The sequence below is a fragment of the Heliangelus exortis genome, chromosome 2 (genome assembly GCF_036169615.1).
Source record: "Heliangelus exortis chromosome 2, bHelExo1.hap1, whole genome shotgun sequence".
In the NCBI taxonomy this organism is placed as follows: Eukaryota; Metazoa; Chordata; class Aves; order Apodiformes; family Trochilidae; genus Heliangelus; species Heliangelus exortis.
Genome location: NC_092423.1, coordinates 122,439,856 through 122,464,850, shown reverse-complemented (window position 1 = coordinate 122,464,850; position 24,995 = coordinate 122,439,856). Strand labels below are relative to the sequence as shown.

Here is a 24,995-nt window from a genome sequence, read left to right as displayed (position 1 = left end):
TAAAATCATTCAGACACCCTTTCATGGCCTTTTTTCATTCTGTCCTTCTTATCTTTCCCTTACCCCCATCCCCAACACACTGAATGACACGGTATATTCTAGCCTAAAAATCATAGTAACAAACAATCCTGTGATAGCTTCATAAAGCTTTTGGGATGGTACATACAACTCTCCTAAAGAATCAACACAGGGAACTCCGGAAAGTGGAAGCAAGACTTCACAGTTGCATTCTGCAACTTCTACTTAAAAAAACTGGCACACATGAAAAATAAATACACAAAGTGATTTTAAAAATGTCCTGCTTTGGGCCATTAAATTAAAAAATTACTAACAAGACATTAAGAATATGATTAATTAGAGTTACTGAGCTTTTATGAACTGGAAACTAAGAGATGCTGACTGATTGCACTGTTATTTTCACAGTGGTAAATGGTTAATTGTAGGATGCACCACAGCTGTAAACAGTAAAGACAATTTCAGCAGATTATCAACTAGAAGAGAAAATAGTCAAGTAGGCAATAACATTAAGTGTGAAGAAACACAGCTGTTTTAATTAATACAACTAGAACTGGAAAAGGCTTGAAAACTTCAGTACAAGTTGAATGAAGTACAATATGAAGTAAACTGACACATGCAATTTAAAATCCATCCCAACTTCATGAGTTTTTTTGAAGTTCAGTGAAGTGCTACTTTTACAGGGAAGGTGTTAAATACAATCTCATTGGCAACATGGGATTAGAGGAAAGAGAAGCTGACACATATCCTTATGCCTAACTGTGGAAAAACATTTGGCAAGGACCAGTTTTACATGTTTTCTTTACTAGAACAAAAGGGGCAGTGAACAGTTCTGAAAGCTTTAACTGTTGATAACCTAATAGTTACCTAGTAATACCCAACTGGAAGTTGATTTACTATGGAATTCAAGGTAGTGGCTTTTGGGGTAAATTTTTGTAGTGGGAAGAGTATTCCTAAATAGGCTTCCTATCCACCGTATCTATGGTATTTCTTTCCCCTCACAAAAACAACAGACAACAGAAAACCACAATCAAGGACACAGCAACTCTCTCTGCATATAACTGAACACCTCATGACCACAGCTGGTTGTGGTTATTCCCATTCGGCACATGACAAAGCGTAACAGTAGAATAATTTTACAGAGATTCATCTCAAGAATTCACTATTTGTTCTTTTTCTTCTCACAACATTGTCTTATTTCTATTCCAACAGACATTTTCTTATGCATTTTTAACTCCCAGTGCCTATTATTTTTGGTAGGTTTTCATCCCCACAAGATATTTAATCCACAACTAGAAAGTTACCATATAACCTGATGGTTACTCTACAACTCATTCTTGTCATTCTTCCAATTCTCTACTCCACCCTCTACCATCTCTTCTTGGCCATAAAGGAAGTAACTGAAATGAGACTTTAAGAATGGAATATACCAGCAGAGCAAAGAAAAATCTAGGCAGCAGTAGAGGAGAAAGAACACCGAATGCTGCAGCACAGGCTGTGTGTTAAAGCCTGGGTCTAAGCCTTTATCAAGCCCTACTTCAAGTATCTCTTCTTGTTTCAAACAATGTGCACGTACATAACTTTGTAACAGTAAAGGTCATCTTATAAAAATATTAGATATGGCTTCCAAAATAGTTCTAACACTGACAGAAAATATAATTATTTACTTGGCACCACTTACGTTATGTCCTGAAAGTACCAAGCAGATTAGTTGATGCTGTATTACAGTTCAGTAAAATAAACTCCTCCCTGCCATCACAGAATTTTAATGGCTTTGGACAGACAGCACAGCACAAATTTGCTGTGCCCCTAGCCTCACACAGCTCTTCTCATCAAGATGTTGCATCTATGTATTTCATAATTGAAAACTTAAGCAAAATGAGTTACTGGAAACCTCGGTGCTTCTGTTTAAAAAAACCCAAACACCAAACAAGAACTCAACTTGTTTGACCACTACTGCACTGCAGCTTCCTCCAGTATGTCAAGAAAGGTCCACTGCACATATTTAATTTCTGCAGAATGCAAACACATATTTACTTCTGTTGCTGAGGACACAATCTAGCAGACATGCTCTCCATGGTATTTCCAACAGTAAAAGAGGTTGAATATCTATCCCATGTCACAGTTTGAGTATGAGGAACTAGGGAAGGAGGGCCTTCAGACTCTGGGAGGGGGCAGAACACAGAGGGGTCTATTTCCTTCCTTTCCTGCACATACTCTACCATAAAGGTCAGGCAGACCACAGCCCCCTCCTCGCTTCACTGCTCTTCCCCTGAGCTCCTTCACCAACAGCTCGTCAGAATCCACATTCATCGGGTGCTGGGAAGAGCCGTGGAGTCCTCTCCTGAGCTGGCCCTGCCACACGGGGCCCTCAGGCACCTACCCCTGCCAGCATTGAGATCAGGTTTTATATGTATATATATTTGTACAAAAATTTGAATTTTTGTTCTTTAACCCTTATGTTACAGATTGTTCTAGTAAATCTGTTTCTAGTTTCAACTTTAAGTCTCTTACCTTTATTCCCCTTTTTATCTTCCCTTTGGGAGGGTGGGAGAGGGGGGATAGTAAGAGAATAACTCTGTCCCCTGGTTTTTGGTTCACCTGAACTGCTAAGCCATGCTACCATATAAATCAGAATTAGGAATCACATACCCAACTGAGCCAGAAATTTTCCGTTTAATCAATTAATATACAGGTCCTCAGCTCCTGCTCCAGATCCTCTGCTGCCCTGTTTCATGACACTCTAAGTATGTATTCACAAGTAGTGCAGCTCAGCACAGGCACAGTTCCCCAGTGGGTGCTGAAGATTCATCTGAAGGAGCTCTATTTAAGGTTGTATCTAAATGCCTGCTGGAGACCCAACGCCTGCTGACAGTTGGCAAACAACAGGCATGTTGCTGAAACACAGCTTCTTTTTTCATTTCAGCCAGAAGAAACCCTGTGTGATCTAAGAAAGCTTAGACAGTAACAGAGAATTGGAAAATTTCCTTTGTAAGTTGCTCCGCTCCCGAGCTGAACTGCAAAGCTGAAGCAGACCTACCCACTGAGTTCAGAAATGAAGAGCAGAGATAAGTGAACCTCCTGAAGCATATAGAATCAATGTCAGCTCCTCAGCACAGCTGCTTCTCCAGGGCTGCTCCCGTTGTGCCACACTACTTGCTAACTATGAACACACCTTTTACTGGCTGCTCACGTACCAGATGTACATCCACAGGGCCATTCAGCATTACTCTATATTGTTGTATGTTGTTGTGGTGCTCATAAATGTGTACTGGCACGGTACAGCAGAATGTCACCACATGCCCTCTTGCTGCACTACTATTCACCTACTTCCTCCCTAGGTGGGAGCAGCTGCCAGACAAGCAGATAAGCATCCAAAACTATGCAGGCAGAGGCATTCTGGGGGCCCTGGAAAAATGGCCTGTCCCTGACACTACTGTATGGATTTATTTCAGTCTTGTTTAAAACATGTCTGGGTGTACAGGAGGAAATCAAAGCCATCCTTCCTTCTACTAAAATAAATACAAGCTCCTAGACCCTCTCAGAACTCAGGCTCCTTTCAATTTTGTTTTGTCACTGGAAATCAAACATATCCAGAAATATCCTATATTCATCAGTGTGACTGCCCTTTTTTTCCCCCTAATTTTCCCTCCTAATTCCCCCCTTGAACAACGGAAGCAGAGGATATTCAGTGTCTGTTGGTGTCTGAACGGAGCATACATTTTAAAATACTTCAGAAACAAACAGATCTAAAGAACTTTGTTCCAGCTGCCTTGAAGCCACCTTTGACTCCAAAAAGCTAAGTTTTCAAAACCACTAACTCATCTAAAAGCGATGCAGGTAACTGGCAGTACTTCAAAGATACACTTCAGCTATTAATGTAGTACAATAGTATGTTTAGAAACAAAAACCTGAACTTAATTACACTGTCCCAAGTACCAATTACACTATGAACACTCTGCTTATAATCCTTTGTGTGACTGCATTTGTTTAGCAAACAGATTATTTGATCTTATTCTAGCACTCACATTAACCATAGACCCTTAAAGAAAATAAATCCTGCCAATTCAGTCGCTCTCAGGATTTGTTTAAAGAATGTAAAGTACAGAAAGAAATAGATTTTCTCTTTATAGTATGTCCTTGTGGAATCTCTTTCCTATCTGTTTCACAAATCTGCTTGTGAAGTGTCTCTATTACACTAGCCTGGAATTACTCGATTGTGTAGCTTTGCAAATAACCCTATAACAAACAGCAGGGGAAAGTGTCTGTGTTTCTAGGTGACACTCAAGTGAGGGAGATTCACAGAAAAATCCTTTACTAGTGTAGGGAAATAAATTGTAAAGGCCCCTCCCCTCTGTGCAACCAGTTAACATGGTTAACCACCAGTTATCACTCCTTGACATAAATCTAAGAACTTTAGTTTCTACAGGCTGGTGAAGATTCCCAACTCAAGCATCAAATGCAAACAGCACATTACATACTGCATGCCCAGCACTGTCACATTACATACAGCATGGCATGGTGCTGTCATTCCTTTCTCTAGCTGAAGCCATACTGCTGTGCTGCAAGGTAGAGAATCAGATTACTGATTTAGTTACCTGACTGATGTGCTGACTTCACTAAAAGATCCTACCTACCCCATACATATGCCATTTATAAAAGTTATGTCATGTACTTTATTCAATAATTTAGTTTCCAAAATATGTGATTGACATTAAGCAATATTTACTTACCTGCTTCTTCTTTAATAAATGACAAATCTTCTTCTGGATATGGGACTGACGGTTGCAACACTGAGCAATCTTCTGAGTTCTCTTCAGTATTAGGTGGTATATTATAAATAAATCTTTTTGCAGTTTGATTTTTCCTTCTTGCTTTTCCAGGTTCTTGAACTGATTGTCCCTGTGTGCCCATGTCATTCCATACGAAAACTTTTCCCTCACCTTGAGATTCATTTTCAGCCATTTCAGGAGAGCTGTCCTGGACCCAACTGCAGTCATTCATTTGGTAGCTTTCCATTTGGCCCTCATCAATAGAGTATGCATCATTCTCAGTTTTTATGCTACTTGCCAAGTTGGTAAGGTTTCGTGTTGCCCAAAAGCTGGCAACCTTCTGATCCCTTGGAGACAAACCATCCCTACTAACAGATCTTCTGTTATAATCCACCACAACGGTCTCTGGAGCTTCAGATTTTATACTTATGTTTAAGGCATCTTTAATGAAGTTGCGGCAGGACTGGACAACCTCCGTCATCTGAAGGTAGCTGGCCACCGACATCACTTCAATGGCATTTTGGCTCGTGAGCACGAGGTTACCAGAATATAAGAAGTCCAAGATGACAGAAAAACCTTGAACAGCAACAACGTCTAAATAGGTAACAGTGGTTTGGTTACGGCTTTCTTTGTTTGTAAAGCAATACAGAGTTTTAAAGAAGCGGCTGCCTGCAACCAGGATATTCTTGTGAGCTCTGAAGACCCTCCCACTCACCACAATATTAACATCACAAAGAATGCCTTTCTTCCTCTGCTCGTTGAGCTCTTGCAGGAGCTGATAGCAGTAAGAGTTCTCATTTGGCCTGCTGTTAAAATCACAGTATCCTTCATTATTCAGTTCTGATGGTAACTCTGACTCCTGCAATTAAAAAAACCACAACCATAATTAGCTCTTAATGAATGCTGTCCTTAGCCCTCCAATACTAGAATAAGGATATGAAAATAAACTTCACACGATAATGTTATTCAAACGTGGTTGGTTTTCTTAATTTTTTGTTCTTGGTCATAAAGGCAGGCAGAAATGTATAACTTTAAAATATTTCTGAAAACTAAGAGTCACTCATTCTGCACCCTCTGACCCCAAAATTGAAACAAAACCAGAACTAGGAGAACTGCTTGAGGGCAAAGGAAATTAATTTTTCAGACAGAAATAAGGAAAGATTTAATTGAGTGTGGAGTACTTGTTTATCTTAACCCACATACATTCAAGATTCGGGAATCCTTCTTTCAAAAGATTTACTAGATAATTGTCACATATTCACACACACAGACACACACACACACACACCCCCCGTCCTTAGCTAGGAAATCTCCACTGAAACACAGCTAACTAGAACCTTGAATTCAGCATTTTCTGGTGCTGAGAGATGACTGTATACAGAGTAGGTTTGTATCTTCCAAACTGTATGTTTTTACTACAGTTGTTATAACAGCAGTTATTTTTTTACACAGTTCTACAAATTATTCCTTACTTTCTACAGCTATTCCTTATTTTCTAATTGTGGCAGGCTAAACATTAAATAGCAAGTGGACAGAATACTGCAAGTGACAAAACTTAAGCTTCCACTATTGTTTTTGAACTAACACTTTCTTGAATAGTGGTTCACAGAAATTTTCTGGTAGCAACACCCTTAACCTGTACAAACTTATTATACAGCCAGTATTGAACTTATTTCTCTCTATACAATCTTTTTAAGATCTGACCTCAAATATGGCTTGAAAATCTTGCTAAAAGTAGTATCAGATTATCCAACACGAAGAAATTACTTGGTTTTAAGTATTAGTTACGACAGTAAGAGGCTGATCAATATAACAGATCTGAACTTCATTTTAGATCATGTAGAAAACTTGTAACTTTACGATGTTTAGACAATGCTGACTCAGCTGTTACAAAGCAGCAGCCAGAAGAAAGCAGAAAACAACACAGACCGACATTTGAAACCATGCTTCTATTGACTGAAATGTGCTGTCATCAAGATAAGTGATGATGACAGTCTGGTTTATACTGGATCTCCAAGATTTGCCGTTCTTCCCCAGCATATAAGGACAGTTCAAATCTGTCTGGCTTAAATATGGTTTACATTAAGAGAAAAACAGATTTTTGCATATTATATAATTTTTTGCTCTCAAACAACTCAATTTGGGGGGCTGGTAGTATTGTTAAAGTTTAACTCCTTTAACATTACAGGTCAAAATCAGCATTAACAAGGTAATGCTAATGCACCCATCACCTCCAGTGGCGCTAAAACACATGTTGCAGAAAGTACCACCTTTAATTTGGGACTACGGCAGAAACCAGCTATTTGTAATGCCACTTTCTACCACACAGTAATTGGTGCACTCTATCTGAAAGCACCTCTAGTTATAACCTCAGTGTGGACCACTGGGGTGACAACTGAGGCTGCAACTACATCCTCCCAAATTATGTGTACATCCATAAGCCACAAGTAATTCCCAGCATAACCAAAAATAGAAACTGTAACATTTCAGCAACTCCTGCAGGGAAATTTAACTTTGCTGTCACATTTAAGTTGTTTCTACATCTCTATCCATTAGAAAAACACTTCAGTGGGTGAAAAAAAAAAAAAAAAAAAGAGCTAGAAATAAAAGCAATTAAGCTTTTATGTGAGAACAAGAAACAGATCTTTGTTCTACCTTGGCTCATTTTTTTTGCATGTGTGTACTCTCTGACATACCCAGGTACTCCCTCAGATCAGAGCTCTGAAACTGAAAGTATTTCCCAAACATGTGACAGCTAAGCCTGTCACTCTTTCTCAGGGAATTTTGGATTTAGGCTAGTTTCCTGTCACTCCAGCACTGGAGCACTGCATAGTTTCAAAACACCAGTTACAATGACTTTCTATCAGATTAAGACAGAAATTATCATACCTGAAAGTGTTGTCACTCTAATCAAAGTCAATTATCAGTGAAGTACATTTTACACAGCACATGTTAGGTAGATGCTATGATAACTGACAATTTCATTATCTGAGAACATGTTAAACACATGAATTTTAAAAATAACCTACTTTCTTTTTACAAATGTGTGATTAAAGAATGGAGGCAGAGTATATTATAGCTAAGCATGTGTATGTATCCAAAAGAGCTGGTAAAAAAAATTACAGGTTTTTTTTAATTTTCCTAAAAAAACTGCAAACCGTCATGGTAAAAAAGAGCTGCAGATCACATACGTGCTACAGGAACACAAAACTTAAGTCCTCTTTAAGAGAAGATCATAATGTTGAAAATAAGATATATAATGCAGTTGATGTCCAAGTTAGAGGGGTGTGTGTTGAGGGGAAAGACATCGGTACTACAGCTTTACAGAAATGGGTGCATAGAGATTTTAAAAACTATGATATTGCAAACAGCTGTCCAGCTGCTGGTATGGAAGTAGCTCACTATAACGCCACACCTCAAATTAAATAAATGCCCTGACATCTGAACAGTTAGTGAGCCTCTGTACACCAAGTGTGACAAGTAGAATTAACACTTACTGTGAGAAAAATGAAAAAAATTAGGACCACCCAGAGAGTTTTAAACATTTTCCTTTTGAACTGTATTGTACTTTTTCAGAAATTAATTTTGAAAGATCGAAGTAGTATATTTTCAAACTTCAGTTACTTGAGTTGTGATCATTGCACATCATCTGCAGGGCAGTGTTTTTCCAACAGAACCACGAACTAGTGATATTTGCTTAAATGTCCCTCATATTTTCAAAATACAGACCAAATATTCACATCACTGAAGTTATCTCAACACCAAAACACCTCATCCTTTAATAAAAACTGATAAGAAATCTGGAATAAAAATCAGGACTACTTCAGTTACATCTGGGGAATCTACAGAATTCCAAGTCTGGAAAGCTTCTTTCTATAGGTGACATTAAGAAGTGGTCTAACAAAACAGGGACTCCTCAGGGAAACTAATATTGTGCTCAGTTTCAATTAGATTTGTTTGAATACATTCCAAGATAAATTACTTTCATATGTAAAATTCACTAATTAAACTTGCCTAAAAGCTAATAGAAGCAGAAGCAGATGACCAAGAATAGCTACTTGCTTTTCTTTTTCCTCCTGTATCATCAACATACTCTTGTGTCCCAGGAACAAGAATGGTGAGGGGGATAACAAAAAAACACCAAAACAACAAACAAACCAAACCAAACCAGTCTAACCATAGATTCTATCTCAGTTGTAGAGTTATGAAAAGTAGTGATGTCGCATTTTGCTAAACCCTTCCCCACTACCACACCTTATTCTACAGCAGTTCCCCTATGCCCCAAATTAATTCTCATCCAGATTTTAAAAAACATTTAACAGAAATGAGCTACCAGGAACTTCTTAAGCATGTGCAGCTACAGAGGAAAAATATTTCGAAATATGGCCCTACCAGCTGCACTTAAGGTGCCCCCCTGACATTTGGCATTGCTAACAGAAAACTCAGAAATTTTCAACTGATCCATTAAGGACCCAACATTCACTGGTATAGTTTGAAGTCTGATAAAAACACTACCTAACAATACAGTAAAATATGGCCCATACTTTTTTAAGTGCCTGACTTACCCCTCAACTTCTTTGCTCCGCTAAGAGTAATTCAAGAAGTTAACTTAGAACGGAATAATGTAACTCTGACATCTGAAGCACGACTTCTATTCATCACTGCTCACATAAAGCAAACAATTACAGTTCACATGGAAAAAATAACACATCAAAGGCCTTCCTCCTTTTAGAGAGCCTCTGCTTTAAACCAACATGTCTGTTAGGCTGGAGAAAGTTTTTCTGGCAGTATTTCCAAAGTTTTGAATTCTGTCTAGAGAGAATATATTTTAAGAAGCTGCTTTAAGGAGAGGAACCCCCAACAGCCAATAAATCTGCATTTTATGGGTTTTAGTTCATCACAGGATTAAAATACTTTAGCAATACTGTCACAGTAAGTGTCTATTTCTTAAGGTTTCTGCCACATCATAGTCCTTTAATTAAAAAAAAAAAACAAGTTTGTTTCAAGCCAACTACATCTTTCCTTAAGCTTTATACGGAGACAGTTTCGTGGGGGTTTTTTTAACTAGAAAATATTTGTCTCAAAAAGAAGCACTGACAGCTCAGTACTCTTGAATTACAGCAGCTGCAACCACTTGTGATGTATTTTGGCATTCCAAATTAAATATATCCCAAAAATAAACTGAAATCATCACTCCTTTCCAATATCCAACAGACCTATAGAAATTTCCACTGCTCTGCTGTCTAAACACCTATAATTTCCTTTTTGCACTTGAACAGTGGCACTGTGCCATATGTTTATTAGCAGCTGCTAAACATGCCCTGCAGTTGAAGCTCATGTCAAAAATGCATTTGTGTTGTCTCTAAGACAAAGGCTGAAAGATCTCTCCCAAGTTTCATTAAATCTAAATGGCTTTGCAGCCTCATTAAGTATGTTTGGAAATATGGTCAGGGTACAAATTACCTACTGCTGTTCCAAGTATCTGGTATCATGGCATTAACCATGAAAAAAATGAGGCTATTGTTTTGGTATTAATTTAAACACATGTACCAAAAGAAATTCAAGTGCTATTAAAAGTGTGAAAGGATAGAGAAATTAAACATAAAAGCAGAAAGAAAACAGATTCTTAATCAGATTTTTGATAAAGCAAGTGTAACCTGAAAGCATACCACAAGTAAAACTACACTTGACTCTTGAAATACTGCCTTGTTCCTTCCCTTGTGAGTTCTTAAGTTAAATGTAATTGCACAAGGATGCATCCAGCAGTTTTCCACTTGAAAACACCAATCTCTGTACGGCTACCTTATAGAAGCTTACTTTGTCCACACCTTATCTTTAATGGAGCACAAAAGAACCACTGACACATCTCATCTATCTTACTCTTAACTACTGAATTGCTATGAATATGTTTTCTTGAACAAACAGTGGTAGCAAAAAACAAGCAGAGGCTTGTTTTTATAAAGATTCCCATGACAGTGAAAGGTTACTCTTTAAATAAATACTTTTGCTCACTTTTAGGCTACTGTGACACACAAGCCAATATTCTATCCCTCCCTTCCATCCTAACAGTATTTAGCAGTCTCAGAAGAGGCTGAGGTTAGGAATACAAAGGAAAAAAATACCAATTTTCAGCACGGAAACTGCTTGGAATAGCAGTCTTATTTATGCTTACTTTAAGGGGAGTGAAACTTCTCAGTGTGGAATGAATTAGCAACACCTAATGACACAGGAAGCTATGCAGAGACTGAACACACCTTTACAAGGTCATCAGTCACAACTTGAAGTTAGAAACTAGGCAACAAGATGCTAGGGAACATACTGCAATAACATCAAACAAATAGGACATTTTTAAACATACAGAGAGATAAACCAAAATTGAGAATGGAAGTTCCAAAATTAGAAACAAGTTATTTAAAGCACGTTTAGCTAAAATACCTCAGAGTGAAAGGCAAACCCCGGATTGGAGGAAACTAGAATGACCTACTGCCATAAAATGCCTGTAACAATAGTTGCCCTAGAAATACACTTACTGAAAAGGTAGAATTACTCATCCTTAAGGTGAACGTTGCACTTGTAAATCCAAAAATAATATTTTGGATAACACTGGTATTTATGCACTGTAAGTCTTCCTTGCAGTCTTGCAGTAGTTTCATATAAAACTTGCAAACCTATGTTCAGCTTGCATTTTATCTGTCATCCTTACATCCTTTCCCAACCATTACAATAGCAGCTCCTGTCCAAGGTACCCCGAGTTCCTTAAAACACTCAAGCAATAAGCTCAATGAACTACCGCACTACAGTCTGTACTACAGACATACCTGTACAACCGAGAGGGGTGTTTTAATAAAAACTGAGCTTTAGAGAGTGAAAAATGAAGTGGTTGAGGATTAAATTCCAGCTACCAGCTCGAGTTCAGCCTGGCAGTTCCAGTACTAGCCTAACCTGAGGCAAATTCGCTTGTGCTCCGCTGGCAGTTCAAGGCCAGCCAGGGGATCCAAGTGAACTTCTGCAGCGCACGCATCCTTAGGAGGAAACGCTGCAGCGTGCTGGAGATTCAATACGAGTATTCCTTAGAAGCTTTTTTTCCACATATGTACTAGAGCTAACCCTGCCAAGAAATACAGTAATTTTACGTTTAGCGGGGAACAAGAGTTTCACTACTCCTAAAGCATTAGAGGAGCGCTAGCATATTAACGTGGCTTTCAGGAAACCACATGTTTTATCTCCAACATGCAGCAAGCAACTGCAGGCTTCTCGCTCACTAACTCAATCTGAAGCAACACAATCGGGGAAAAGATTTAAACGAAAAGGTCTTGACTACGTAAAGCTATCCGATTAGTGCACAGGAACCACACCGTTAAGAACGGCAGGCTAACTCCCACTGCAGGCTGGCAATGACCAGTTTCACAAGCAGTCGTTAGCCGGACACTGCCCTCCCTTCTCCGATACCGCAGGAGGAAGTTGTAACGGGTGTTTTTAAATCAGTGCTGCATCACTGGTATTCGTACTCAACTTTCTCCCACATCGCCTGTTTATCTTCAACAGAGAAAGAGATAAACTAATGCAAACGGCACTCGCTACGTCCGACCACGCGACGTTGTCCCGGTGCAGCCATAAACAACAGCTTGTGCCAAGGCTCCCGGGCTGCACGACGGCACCGCTGACAACGCTGTACCTGCCCAAATGCAGCGGGAGTCACCCCGAATCAGAAAGCGGACTCGCCTCCCGCTTCGGAAACGGCGTGCGAAAGCAGCGCGGCGTGACCAGCCGCCCGGGCAACAACAAACACTGGAAGCCATTTAAAGAAGTTCACGCACGTGGGCTCTAAAAACCACCGCCCCACCTATGCGAAAGGGGAGGCCGGCCGGCTTCTCCCCGCGACCCGCTCCCGCCTTCCCCCCCACCCCAACCCAGCGGCCGCCCCGCCGCCTCTCCTACCTGCTCGGCGCTGACGGGCTCGTTGAGGCGATGCTCGGCGGAGAGGTGGTGCCGCAGGAGCAGGGCCCGCTTGTAATTGCGGGTGCCCTTGCAGAGCTCGTCGTGCCCCCCGGGCAGGGCCCCGCCGGCCATGATCAGCTCGGGAGGGGCGGCGGCGGCCGCGGCGGCGGTGCACCAGGCGCAGGACATGAGGCCGGTCTCCTGGCAGTAGTAGAGCCATGGGAACTCCTTGAGCCAGGAGCCCTGGAAGGAGATGTGCAGCTTCTGCAGCAGCGACTTGGGCCTGGCTAGCGGGAAATGCTTGATGCTCTCCCCCTCCCCCGCGCCCACGCTGCTGCCCTCCGCCTCGTCCCCTCCGTCGCCCCCAGACCGCCTGCTGCTGCTGCAGCTGCCGCCCTCGGCGCCGCTGCCGTCGCCCAGGCTGCCCCCTTCGCCGTCCTCCTCGTCGTCGCTGCTGTCACTCAGGGAGCCCCCGTCCTGGACCAGCTCCTTCCCCTCCAGCAGGCCCTCCGGTTCCAGGCCCTCCGCGCCCTCCAGCTCCATCTCCTCGTCCGCCCCCCGCCCATTGAAGTGCTTCCGCGGCCAGGCCGAAGCCTCACAGCCATTGTTCGCGGCGGAAGGGGCGGCGAGGAGCCCCCCGCCGCCCCGAAAAGCCAGTGTCCGGCGGTTTCTCTCGGCGAACATGGGGCCGGCGGCGGGGGGCGAGACCGCGTCTTGCGGCAGGAGCAGCTCCTCCTTCTCCTCGGCGGCGGCCTCCAGCTCCTCGGCCTCCAGCCCCTCCAGCTCCACTTCCTCGTCCGCCCCGCGCCCGTTCAGCGGTTCGGGGTCCTGCCGGTCCCAGGCCTCGGCCGCGCCGCCGCCTCCGCCACCGGCCGCCGTCGTCGCCGCGGCAGCGGTGACCAGGCCGCCGCCCCGGAACGCCAGCGTCCGCCGGTTCATCTCCGCGAACATGGCGCGCGCGCCCCCCGCCCGCCGCCGCCTCGCGCCCCTGGCCCGCCGCTCCCCGCCCGGCCGAGGGCTCTGCCCGCGGGAAGGGGGAAGGAGGCGCCGGCTGCCGTGCGGGAAGGGCGGGGGTGGCGGCCGCGAGAAACGGAGTCCGGCCGCTTTCCCCACCCCCGGCTCCGGCCTAAGATCGCCGCCGCAGGCTCCCCACAATGGATCCGGCTCGGCGGCGCTTCCGTCCCAACAGGCCCCGGATCAGGTCGAATGGCAAATGAACAACGGACTGCTCCCACAATGCACCGGGAGAGCCACCGCAGGGGAGGGGGAGCGCGAGCGGGGGGCGGGCAGCCGGGGGGCCGGCGGGGCGGGCGCGACAGCTGGGGCGCGTCACGAGCCCCTGCACCGCCCGACCGCCCCGCCGCCCCGCGCCGCGCGCGCCCCGCCTCGCCTCGCCCCGCCCTGCTCGCGACGCGGCACCGCGGGGGATGGGGGGCGGGGGGAGGGGGCAGGCGACCCCCTCCCTCCCGTCTTGTTTTTTCCCCCCCGCCACCACCCTTTCCTTCACCGCACGCGCAAGTGGACGGGGGGGTTCCCGTGGGTCCCGAGGGGTGATAGGGGCAGCCGAGCCTCCCGGCGGGAGGTCAGCGCGGCGGTACCGGTGGCGGCGGTACCGTTAGGCGCGCAGCGAGGCGGCGCAGGCGCGGGCTGTCTGCCCGGCGGCGCGTGCGGCGTGCGTGCTGCCCGCACGTGCCGGCGGGGCGGGGCTCTCCTGCCGGCGACTGCTCGAGGCGCGGCGGGGAGGGGAACGGGCGGGAGTGCGCGGGGTGCGCAGCAGGAGGCAGCGCTGGGGTCCCCGGGGACCCGGGTCGGGCGGGGAGAAGGGGAGGGTGACCCCGCAGGGCAGGCAGGCGAGCGAGCGCCCCTTGGCGCAGTGCTGCCCACGGCCAGCGGCACTTGGGAGGCGTAGGGGAAAGCAAAACCCCGCGGATGTCGAGATAGGGAGGGAGGGAAGAAGCGGGAGAAGGAAGGAAATGCGCAGGTGGTGACCTGGCTGTCGGTCTCCAACTCGCACGGGCAGCTGAGTGTCCCATGAGTCCTGAGGAGATGGTAACATCCCTAAGTCTCTATCTCCACTCTGCTGAGCAGTGTGGTCTTGTACAACGCGGGGTATTGGAACATCTCTTTGGTTGGTCAAGGTCAACTGCCCAGTTGTGTCACCTCCCAAATCTCATCTCTGGGGAGTGGGGAGAGAAAAGAGTCAGAAAAGGCCTCGGTGCTGTTCAGACAGTGTTGAGTAATCACAACCTAAAACCACAGCCCTACATGTCCTGCTGTGAAGAACGCGAACTCCATCTCTGCCGGAGCCGGTGCAAGAAAAGATGTCACTAAGGGAGGGCTGTGGGGTCCTGCAGGTGAAGGAGTGTGGTGGTGTCACTCCTGTGTAATGCAGATAGAAATGTTCAGATACACGCCCCTCTGTCTTTGCCTGGAAATACGCAGGGATCTTGGAAAGGACTTCAACTTAAACTTTTGAGAAGCCTTTGTAAGAATACTATAAATACTGTAAATGTTGTAAACCAAAATGCTTGCCTCCTCCAATTTTACTTGGGAATGTAGACCTTTGGTAGAAAATTGTTTTTTATTCTGGGTAGATTTTCTTAATCTTTCTAAAATTCCAGAAGGGAGAGGAGAGTTGGCCATGGAGAACCAGCGAAGATGCAAAACGTAGTGTGCAGTTTCCAGGAGCTGAGCAAGATAGTCTAAATTTAGGCAAGAGGGCAGAGGAGTGATGGGGGATGAAGAATTTTGAAATTTGCTGTGCCTCTCTGGGGCACAGGGTGGAGATAGCGATTCAGATCTGGGTCCATCGGAGCAAAACGTTCCCATGACACAGCCTCTGTAAAATGCAAAATAGAGTCCTGTTTAATGACGTTTTAGGCTTTGTGATGATTTTGGATTCCTGTGGCTCTTGATTCTTGGCTGTCACTTTTTGCCAGCTGACTAGTGCCTCACTATGGCACTTCTTACCTATAAGTGTGTTTTTTTAAAATTACTGATGTTGTAGATTATTTCTCACTATGTTTAGACCCATGCAAACTGCTGTGTGTGTGCAGGAAGTTCACATTAAGAATCTCTACTGGGATTCATATTTACGGAGCTGTCTGCTTGTAATCTCGCAGAACATAACCTGCACCCAGCACTGATCTGTTTAAAAACCTAAAAAACTTCCCAGTGAACACCCAGGACTGAGCTGGGATAAGATACATAGGAGGAAAGGTAGGATAAGGAGGTACAGAGTCTCTGTTTTGGAGAGCAAAGAAGTGTTATTTGATTGCAGCAGATAATCTAGAGTGCTAACAGATCAATACAGAATCATAAAATAATTTAGATTGGAGGAAGCCTTTGGTGTTCACTCAGTTCAAAGCAGAGCCAACCTGAGAGTTACAGTAGGTTGTTCAAGGACAGCAGCTCAGACTCTCCTGGACTGTTTGCCGGGAAGACCTTTGGTTAATAGCTCCTCCCAAACCACTTCATCAGACTCTTGCTTTGTCAGCTTGCTGCAAAGGGATTCCACTGTGCAGCTCACTCAAAAAAGGCAAACTTAACCAAACCAGTGCAGCCAATTTAATTGGTCTATAATGGCTCCGTTACACCAGAACTGAGGTTGTATTGGTGTATCTGATAATGCCATTTTACTGAGTGTCTTCCTGGACATAGGTCCCTGCTTTGTTGCAAATGAGGGTTTGTATTGTATTAATGATGGCACTAAATAATTCAGAAATCATTCTGAGATGCTGTAGCAAAAATGCATTCATTCTGTAGAAATATTAATTCACTGTTTCTTCATAAACTGGTTTTGAGTTTCCTCTGTCAAAACCACATGCTTCTGTGGTTCATAATTAAAAATTAAAAAGTGATGTACACTTCACAGAAGTTTTTTAACATACCTTTTTTACCCATGGTCTCTTGAGAGTCAGTGGTGTTTACTGCCAAAGTTCATACATTTGGATGACTGAAATCTCTTTTCCAGTCTTTGATGGGACAGTGTGGGAAAGAAGTCTTCATTTGTTAACTGTCCTAGTCTTGTGGGTAGCAAATGCAGGTTTATTCAAGCTGAAATCTAATTCTCCAGAGGCCAAAGGTAGCTTCCTTTTTTCTCTGATAATCATTTGGTTCTTTGTGCTTTGTTCTCCCACGTTAGCGAAAGCCATGTAAATCTCCCACTGTCCATTGGAAAAGAATCATAAGCTGATTCAGCTTCCTGCAAATGAAAAGCTAGTGCCTCAGATGAGGGAGATGTGGTGTTTTGCTCCAGATCTAGAATAACCTAAATCTAAACTATGCAGTCACAGGTAGTGCTTTGTGCAGTGTACACATCCTAGGAAAGCATCACTTACCACTCATTTTTGTTTTCCAGGATCTAAAAGTTTGATATTTTGAAAATAATGGTCTGGGGAGAATGGTTTATAACAGTACTTTGTGGATTTATATAATCACTAATAAATTTCACACTTAGTACTACTTAAATTCCATTCTACCAAAACACTTAAATGTAGTTTTGCATTTTCTGCTGAATTAGAATTTCAATGAACAAAGTGCAAGCTCCTACACAACAAATAGGACCTTTAAGGTGATAAAACCCCTTGTGCAAGACTGAGGATTAAATTCTCACACTTGGATGGTGCATGATGTGGAGTATGCTGTTACTTACAGGCACTGTGTTATCCACAGGGGTACTAAACTTGTTAGACACATACAATGACTCCCTTTATTGCACCTGAGGAGAGTATTTAAAGTCTGATTTCTTACAGAAATGAATGAGAAATTGATCATGCCGTTAGAAACATGGTGCAATTCCAGTGTATACCAGTTACAGCATTTTCAGCAAAATACTGCTGAAATAACAGCACATTTTATCTGGAAAAACTTATGCCCCAAAATTTTTGTTGGGACTTATGAAATACTTTTGTGGTGAGGCTGACTCTTCCAAGATAGCTTTTGAAACCAATGGGTTGTCATCCTATCCTTAGAGCAAGACTGCGCTCCATGTCCCTATACTAAGGAAGATTCAGGAGTTTTTTTCCAAGGCAGTTTCATGGGTTTTTTGTTACTGAAAATCTGTATTCCTGGTCATACAAGAGTTTCAGTTCAAATACTCCTGCATATTGAGGGATTTTGGAAGCTAGAAGTTCTGTGATAGGAGAAGAGGCTCTTGTCTCTCAGCAAAAACATTACAGAATAGGCTGATCTGCTGTGGGCGTCACACAGCAAAGTGAGTGCATTGGAATCAAAAGCATCCAGAGGTTTTGTAGCCTTATTACTGGGGCAGGAACAAGAGCACCTGTGTCCTGCTATGCCCAAAGTGTATAGATCATAAAAACCTATAGATCAAATAGATCATAGCATAAAATAAAAGGCATAAGCTGTCCGTTTGTGGTACAAACTGTGCTGCTCCACAGCACAACTACCAGGAAGAGAAGACAATGATTAAAGCTCATGAGGAAGGACTCAAAAAACTTGATGACATCCCTACTATGACTTTATGCTTTTGTTGCATGCAGGGACTGCTGAAGTAGACAAAGGAGATGTTGGTGGCATGGGTTCATCTGCCTAGGGAGCACTGAGTGTGTCAGGAAGACCCGTGTGCTGAGAGTTCATTGCTCTTCATTGCTGTGCAGCCTGGCAGAGGCACATCTGTTAATGTCACAGCCCTTGCTCTCAGATCACAATTAGAGAAGACATTTGGAAGTGGGATTCCCAATAAGAGGAACTCAGGCGTGTTTGTAAAGTGTCAGTAGAGTGTTTGGATTACAATCAGGAGCTCTTTTTTGTAGGAAATTGAATTCAAACTGAGCTTGTGCTGCTATTAGTCTTGAAATACTATTTGGAAAAGTAAATTGCAACCTTTTCGGGTCAATTGCTTAATTTTGCACAATCAAACCTTGTGACCTTAGGCAAGTTAGGAAGGTATCATGAATTAGAATTTATCATCCATCATCTCTAATAACTATTCCCTTGCATGCTGTTAGCACACAGCGAGTATGAGATAAAGTGCCTTAACCTAGCCCGTGGTGGGAGGATTTTTAGCATAATTGCATTAACTTTGTATTTGCTGCCTGACAAAATACACACGTGGACTGGTGGTGTGTATGTTGGATGCTATGGCTTGTGCATACTTAAAAAGCCCTGGACAGAGTGTGTGCTCCAGATCTAACTGCCTTTTGGAGATTTTGCCTGTTTGCTCCTACACACTGCCCCTTTGATGCTGTAGTTAATGCTACCATAGCTCTGCTGGTAAAAGGGGTTTGCTTAAGAGTGCTTTCATTTGCTTCAGGCAAAGTGAGCAGGTTAGTTTAAACCCTCTTTGTTGACTAATCCATCTGACTTGTTGGAAGCACACGAGGGAGTGCTAAATTAATTCCTTCTGCCAACAGAGCTGCGGGGGTGGAACTTCTCAGCAGAGGAGTGGTAGGAAACAACTGGAAGAAGGATAGTGTCCCTGACTCACACACCTGTCTGTGAACTCAGTGCCAGTGCATGACTTTGTCTTGCATGTGCTGTGGGTATTCTACCTCTTCCAAACATGTTTGTGCTTTTTCTTTTCTGTTACACTTTGCTGTCGTAATTCTCTTTTGTACAAAGTGCTTTAATATTGCTCTGCCAGTACAAAACAATTCGAAAGCATCCAGAGGTTTTGTAGCCTTCTTCTTCAGAAAAGTAAGTGAAAAGGTCTAACAGGTGAAAATCAGTGGCCAGTTTTGCAGATACAGACCTGTAATTTTCTTATTTAGAACCTGAACCTTTAAAGGGTGCCAGATGCATGGAGAGCCCTGAATGGAGGGTGTCACTGCTGCCCCTCAGTCAGATGGTTTGCTCTGGGGCTGTGTCACACTGGTTTTACACTCCTGGGGGGAGTTCACATAGAGCAGGGTCCAACCTTCATTCCCAGTTTGCACGTTCTCTCATGGTCGCTGTGTGTGTGACTCTCATTGGTTCTAAGCCTGGAGAGGTCAAGTTGGACACAGCCCTCTGGAAGGAGTTTTGTCCTTGTCACCCTCTCTCCAGGTGTGTCTGTCCTGTTGCAGAGCCTTGTCCTGTGGCTGTACCATCACCTTGCCTGAAAGGCCCATGGAATGTGTAGCAGTTTCCCACCATGGATCTCCTTGTCTTTGGTGAAGTGTTGTGTGGCAGATTCATTGCAGAGCCAACCTTCTGCCTTGTTTTCCTCTTTTTTTCAGTATTTTCCTAATCTCTTTACCTCATATTTTCTTGGGGTTTCTGTTCAGATTGGAGCTACTAGACATCCAAGAGATTGTGCTTTACCCACTTCTATTGTTGCTGTTATGACTACTTAACTATATTGCTTCTTTTGGAAAGTTCTGCCTAGTCCAGTCCTCTTAAAGTAGTTTCACACAGGGTTTTGGGGTTTTTTGTTTTGTTTTGTTGTTGCTTCTTTTGTTTCCTTTTTTACTTCTACACATGGGCAGCACTGCTGTTTGTTTCACTCAGTCACCTGCAGTCTAAATGAAAAATACTTTTGTTTTTCCAGCAAAGCACTTAGGCATGTGTTTACCTGTAGATAAGTGTGTTTTCATGTGTTTCCATGAAGGACAGACATAGTTTTACTAAAGAGATGGGGTTTATTTTTCTAAAGCAGGACTTGAAAAGCTGATCTGAAGGGGTTTTCTTTTGTGTTCCTTTGGCTACAGCTATGGCCAGTTTAGCCTTAGCAAATGCAAGATATTTCCTCTTAGCTCTAACTGTCTTTAAACGTAACATAGCCTCTTTTCACCTAGGATTTGTTGTCTTTCTTATTCACATCTTTTTGATCCTTTTGTCTGTCTTTGGGTTAGGTGCCTACTCTGAATGGAGGTCAGCTCTAAAAGCTGCTGTATTAAAACCTTTTCTTGATTGAAAAAATAGTGCATTCTTGGTCTTTTGTTCATTTACATTTCATGTCTTTTGTTTCTTTGATGGTCCTCCACAGTAGTTCTGTGTTCTTCAGTCTGCAGCTAGGACAGATGTGTGAATGAGCTGAAAAAGATACAGTCTAATCAGGAACGGAATGAAGCTCCTCTTCTGGGTACTTAAACAACTGCACTTTCCCTGTGATTTTTGATCAGTGCCAGTTCTGTCAGGTTACAGCCTACTCCTAACACTCTTGACTGCTGACCTCAGGTAATCCAATTTAGCCCTCTCTTCTTAGCCTTCCAACTCATGTTTTTCTAGATGATCTTTTACATTTTTCTTATCCAATGTCTGCCAGTAGGCTGATGGTACTTCATCTAAAGTTACTGAAGTTCATAGAAAGCATCTTTTCTCCATTAAACTTTCCTCATCTTAACTACCAAGCAGTTACCACAGCTGCAGAATCTCAGCTGAGTGGAGTTAGTCCACACAGTGGTGAACAGGAGTGAAACTTGAAATTTTTGCTTACTAAACTGAAAAAATTACTAAAAAATTACTAAAATTGTGCTGGTAGGACAATGTATGTGAATCCCTGTTTTGGGAGGAGATATGAAAAAAAAAACTGTCTTCAGTTAGTTAAATCACAAACTAATTTTTGGTGGCACAGTTTGCTAAACCTGCAGTTCTATACAGCAGCCATAATTACACCTGTAGTTTTTTGGAGGGAATTCAAGATTCCTAAAAATACGTTTACAGGAGACTATTAGTCACTCAGAAAATGAAATTCCTTAAACTGAGTGAAATCTGTCAGTATGAGCAGGGTTAGCATTCTCCAGCCTTACTACTGATGTACTCTTTATAAGATGCTGCAGTTTTTGCTGTTGCCAATGCCTGACATGATCATGCAGATCTTTCCTGCTGGCAATCCTTGGCCAGCAGCGTGCAGGCATAGCTGCAGGGCAGCTGCAGTGGGATTTGGGCATGGACTAAAGGGAGGAGACTCAGCTTCAGAGCAGGTTCCAAGGGAAGGAGGAACAGGCCTGGGTGAATGAATCCTCCCTTCATAGCTTTGAGGAAGAGCTTTCCCCAGGGTCATCAGCTGCACTATCTCCAAGTTGCCTCCGAGCTCAGGCAGACAAAAGCCCTGGGATGGGGGTGAGCTCAGGGCCCTGACACCCCAGTTTGTCCTTACTAAAGTCTTCTGCCCACTTCACCAGCTATGTGTGTGTCCCAAAGTAGGGTACTGCAAGCGAGGGAAGGGGTCTGTAGCAATGCTGACTGCTTTTGCACTGCCTTCAGGCTATTCCTCTCCCTGATGGACATTTCCCCAAACCACCAAAGGTCCTTTCCATGCAGAGTGCTGTATGGGTTCCCACATCCAGTGTTATGACCTTATGCCTGTTGCATAAGTTATAATAATAGTTATATTATGCAAGATATAATAATAGCAGTAATACCTACAGCCGTCTTGGATACCCTGTTCAGAGCCCGGAAAAGTGTTGCCTTCTCCATGGCATGGATCTGGAGCAGGTCCCAGAAGCATCATCAGCTCTGCTGCCTGTCTGAAGTATTCTTGCTCAACATCCTTTATTTTCCTCCTCTTCTTCCTCTTTGGGGTATGGACAAGCTGTTGTTATAATATGCTAAATTTTAACAGCCTTATGTTGCTGTAGAGAACGTTGTTATCAAAGGAGTGTTTCAGGAAGGCATGTCTATTGCCACTAGGAAAAAAATGCCCCCCATTGTATAATATTGCTAAAATGGAAATTCTAATGCTTTGTAAAATCCTGTTCTAATCACAAAAACTCCAGGCTTACCTCAGACTAACTACTAAGGCTTCTCTGGAAGTTGTAAGTAACCTGTAAACCATTTAATTGTTTTTCTGTGTGAAAGAATGGAGAAAGGTATAGTACTATTGACATTAAATCAAAGTGGCTACTTGAATTGCTCTAAGTGTATTCTGTAAGTGTTCCTAGAAATTAGGCATATTTTATGGCTGAGTTAATTATATTGAAGTAGAATAGAGAAAAACCCTGCAGGCACATCTATGCACATGAATTTTAAAAATTACAGTTGGCACCTGTAATATTTTGATTTAATCTAGGGAAGCTACATTTTCAAAATGAGATGCTAATGTTAAAGCACTTAGCACTGGTCACTCAACTACATCACCACACTCATTTTAACAGTTCAATTGGCTTTTTGAGAGCACGACAGAATGGTATCAGCTCTTGGGTCAGAAATCTTAGCAAAACAGAAGAGGTGCTCACAGAAGATTTTTAAAAGAATTTACAAATCCATTGTACTTCCCTTTTGCATGAATGTGCAGCCCACAGTTTGGGAGTAATTCTGGGTCTCTTCCTGATACTCAAAGAGGAGCTCATGAAGTTGGCATTGTTTAATCTTCTCCGTTTTGTGCCCGATTCTCATATTCCTTCCACCTCTGAGTTAGACAGCAGCTACACATTATTTCTGTAGGAGATTCTTGGCAGCAGGAAAATCTGTGCAGTATGGGGAGGTTGGAGCAATGCTGTATAGCAGCAGCAGTTCTTTTAACCATGCTTGACAGATATTTGGGGGGATTTTTGCATTGACTTCCGAATATTGACTGAAACTCAGGATCTCAAGTCTGTGTTGTTAGGGTGGGTTATCATCAGAGAACTACAACCTAGAACAGTGATCTCAAAGCTTTGTTGATAGTGTGTTCATATCACAAAAAATTTTTGAGTGTGCCCCCATAACATATGTATATTTTTAATAGTATACTGTGGACAGTATGAAACATACACAAAAATAGAAATAAAAATGGATAAGCTAGAGATAGAGACCTTAAAAATATTTATTTATTTATTTATTTATTTATTAACACCACACAGTGTATATTCTTGCAGCATCCTGGTGGGTTGCCTCTCTTAAAAGCAGTGATCTAAATGGTGGGCTAAAGCTAAAGGTGAAAAAACAAGAAAGAAATCAAGAAAAAAAACATTTACTTCTCAGCCTCATTCTACTCTGTGCAGGAGGTTAAAGACTCAGAATCTGGTTCAAGATGCCAGAATTAATTCCCTCAGGAGCTAAGACTATCACAAACATCATCATCCAAATGTAAACAGGATTTCTTTAACCTGCCTTTATGACATAAACACATTGCAACATATACATTAAAGAAAAGCTCCCAAATTACCAAAGCAAATCATTCTACAAACCTATCCCCTGAGGCAGAGGAAGGGAGAACAAAGGACGTGTTGCTTAATGCACTACTGGAAAGCAACTGGGTAGTGCTGCAATGGGGTGAAACGTGAACAGACTGGCGTGTGGTAGAAAACTGCATTTGTTACTGTGTCTACTCAATTAAAAAGCTGCACCAATGTGAATTAAATGTTCATTTCAGGTCAGCAAGCATTATATATTCATTTTTTAATTGGATACTGCTTGTTTAGGATTCTTCTATTGTTTTCTTCCTTCCACAGTGGCATCCTGACTGTGGAACCGTGAGTAAATTACTGTAAATCATTGACTCTGGCTGTGTCTGGCTGTATAAGCTAATTTCTTGAGTTCACTTCAAAAGACTTTCTTGGGTCATATTTCAGGAAAGCTGTATTGCTTGGTTGGCAGGACTCTAAATATAGATTGGCTTTTAAAGTACTTGTTTCCAAAGTTATTTCAAAGAACTTGTTCTGACTCTAACTGGAGTCAGAAATCCAGTTAATACACAGAACAGTGAATCCCAGCCTTCTTGGAGGTACAGTACTGTTTTACCTGAAGGGTGAAGTTTATTTCATCCTTGGTGCTTGGCTAACTCTCCTAGTCACTGCATTAATTCAGACATGGAGTCAAGACTTTCTCTACCCCTGTATCTTTTGCACAAGGTAAATTACTGGAAAAGACAGGCTGCACACTCCCACCTCTTTTGTAACAAGTCAAGGGTGTAGTTTCCAGAAATGTGTAGAAATTGGAAGAGAATACCTTCATATTCATTCACTGCTTTCGATGATAAGAGAGCAGCCTAGGTTTATATGGCTAGAGCCTTGTGGTTTATTTTGGAAAATGTTCTTTCTGGAAAAAAAAATGGAATTTTTATAGGCAATTTTGTATTTATCATGATAATTTCTGTTTGGCTGATGCTCTTGGGACATTACACCCCTCACTGTGGGCCAGTGCTCTCCCTCTGACCACCCTGGCTGGTATGTTATGGAAGATGTAGCTTGGCCAGCTTGCTGTGTCTGTGGGAAGGAATGGGGCATCTTTACTTGAAACCACTTCTTTTAAGCTATGGAGCTGCACCACAGTGGGAAATCGTTTAACATTGCGATGACTCGAAGCCCTATTTCAGTGTGATTCTTAACCGTGATGTTTACTAATCAAAAGCTTTAAATGTTATGTTCTGTGCTTCTCCAGGATGTACCTAGAAAAAGTACTTTT

At 42.9% G+C, this 24,995-nt stretch overlaps 1 protein-coding gene across 1 annotated transcript in view; it reads right to left on the bottom strand.

The window, feature by feature from the left end:
• ZBTB10 (zinc finger and BTB domain containing 10) overlaps positions 1-13,906 on the bottom strand; it is a 30,403-nt gene extending 16,497 nt beyond the window's left edge. The window contains exons 1-2 of the mRNA XM_071737837.1: positions 12,726-13,906; positions 4,749-5,646 (exon numbers count right to left, since the gene is read on the bottom strand). Coding sequence (XP_071593938.1) covers positions 4,749-5,646; positions 12,726-13,676 — 1,849 coding nt within the window. The 5' untranslated portion in view covers positions 13,677-13,906. The remainder of the gene's footprint in view (positions 1-4,748; positions 5,647-12,725) is intronic.
• Between the last annotated feature and the right edge of the window lie 11,089 nt (positions 13,907-24,995).